Raw genomic sequence first — 1,719 nt, forward strand, 5'->3', positions numbered from 1 at the left:
AATTCCCTCAACTCATTTCGATTCTTTGAAGACAACATCAAAACTAGTCGTAAAGCAACAATTCCTTCAAATACACGACACTTTGAATAGAAGAAACAATCTACTGGTTCTACATCAAGTGATCCAAGAAGTATCTTTTCCAAAGAAGATACGGAAGGGTCCTTCTTGAAGATTCCAACAAATACTTTTGGAATTAGGACTTGAAAAGTATTCTCGTCAATAGGATATCGATATAGTCCCATTTCTGTTACGGCATCATATAAAAAGGACTCCGAGGTCAATCTATCATCTACTTTAGACGGTATACGATAAAGAGCCATCATCAAAAGTAAATCAAAAACACTTCTTCTATCTTCGTCCAAATTCAATATTCGTTCCACAAATGGTTCAGCACAAATTCTTCGGAAATCGTAGTCATTCATACAAGTCAAACATTCTTCTTTCGATATGAAAGGCTGATTTCTTGCTATTATATAATTCAAAAGCATATTTACTGCACGAGTCAACAAACCAGGAACTCCACCTGTACATTCCAATAATGAGTCTGCCAATTCATTTACTGAAAATGAAGAACTACATAAGACATCACAAACCGGAACTTGAGTAGGTGTCTCAAGAAGACTCTTTTCAAGGAATTCAACAATACTGGAAGCGTCCAAAGGTGATAAAAAAATAAAATGTAGTATGACTTTTGATACAGAAGAGACATCATTCTTAATACTTAAACCCTTGCTTTTCCCAACAACTATAAAAAACAAGTCGGGTTCTTTGCACAATTGACTAATGATACCGAAAAAGTCATTGTAAGGTCGAATCACACCTTTGTCATTCTTCTCCAGTTCAAAAAGAATTCCATTCGTATCCAAAACACCAACTTCATCAAATGCCAACAAAAGATATTGATCGGAAGGAATCCTTAGTATATCTCGTAAGAGTGGAACTAGGTTGGAGGGTTCCATATCCACCATTTCGAAGGCTTCTTTCTTTCGAAAAATTTCCGCGCCAACTTGAGAGCAGGCAGCCTTTATTAACAAATAGTAGACTGCCCACTCAAGGTTGCGTTCTTTCGGGTCTGTGGGCTCCAACTCCTTTAAATCCGCAGAAAGCAATGAAGCCCTTTTCAGCTTCTCCAAAAAGGTTCTCCTCGAAGGGTCTGAAGCAAACGTCGACAGGGAAGTTTCACCAAACCTTTGCACCAACTCCAAATAGGTTCGGGCAAAGTCGTTTTGCCCGAGCCAAAGAGATGGGGGGCAAATGGTATCGTCAAGCGATAGTCGCAACTACTCGTTACACCCCTGAGTTGCTCTCGGCCGCTATGAAGATAATACAGTTCTTCTGTCACAAAAAAAACGTCCCTTTCACGATCTACCACAACAGACTTAAACTTGTCCACAGCTTTCCACTTTTCATCCAAACTCGCCATCGCCAAAGAGAAATTAAACAATCTTCTGTTTATTTCGGAGTACAAATATAAATGAATTTAACTGTTTGTCGGTCACAACAACAACAAGGAAAACAGTAAAGGATACCAATCCAACTTCTTCTCTGTATCAACTGATGACTATGTCATACCCTTTATGGCTTGGACTGAGATGACTTGAACTATGGAAGAACGATCAATATGGCTTTTTCAACTATCGATATTCTTATTCTCGTATGCTAAAATAATGGCAACTCTCATAGGGTACAAGAAGGATTGGAAGGAAGCCAATGTTTATT

At 38.5% G+C, this 1,719-nt stretch overlaps 1 protein-coding gene across 1 annotated transcript; it reads right to left on the reverse strand.

Annotated features, from left to right (window-relative positions):
• Gasu_61870 (archaeal ATPase) lies at positions 1-1,450 on the reverse strand (the record flags this gene model as incomplete). The annotated part of the gene is made up of 2 exons (XM_005702630.2): positions 1,201-1,450; positions 1-1,153 (listed from the first exon to the last, which is right to left on the reverse strand). Coding segments are annotated over exons 1-2 (1,376 nt in total), but the record flags the coding sequence as incomplete, so codon positions are not given.
• Positions 1,451-1,719: the final 269 nt, after the last annotated feature.

Source organism: Galdieria sulphuraria (genome assembly GCF_000341285.1).
Source record: "Galdieria sulphuraria unplaced genomic scaffold scaf_104, whole genome shotgun sequence".
Classification (NCBI taxonomy): domain Eukaryota; phylum Rhodophyta; class Bangiophyceae; order Galdieriales; family Galdieriaceae; genus Galdieria; species Galdieria sulphuraria.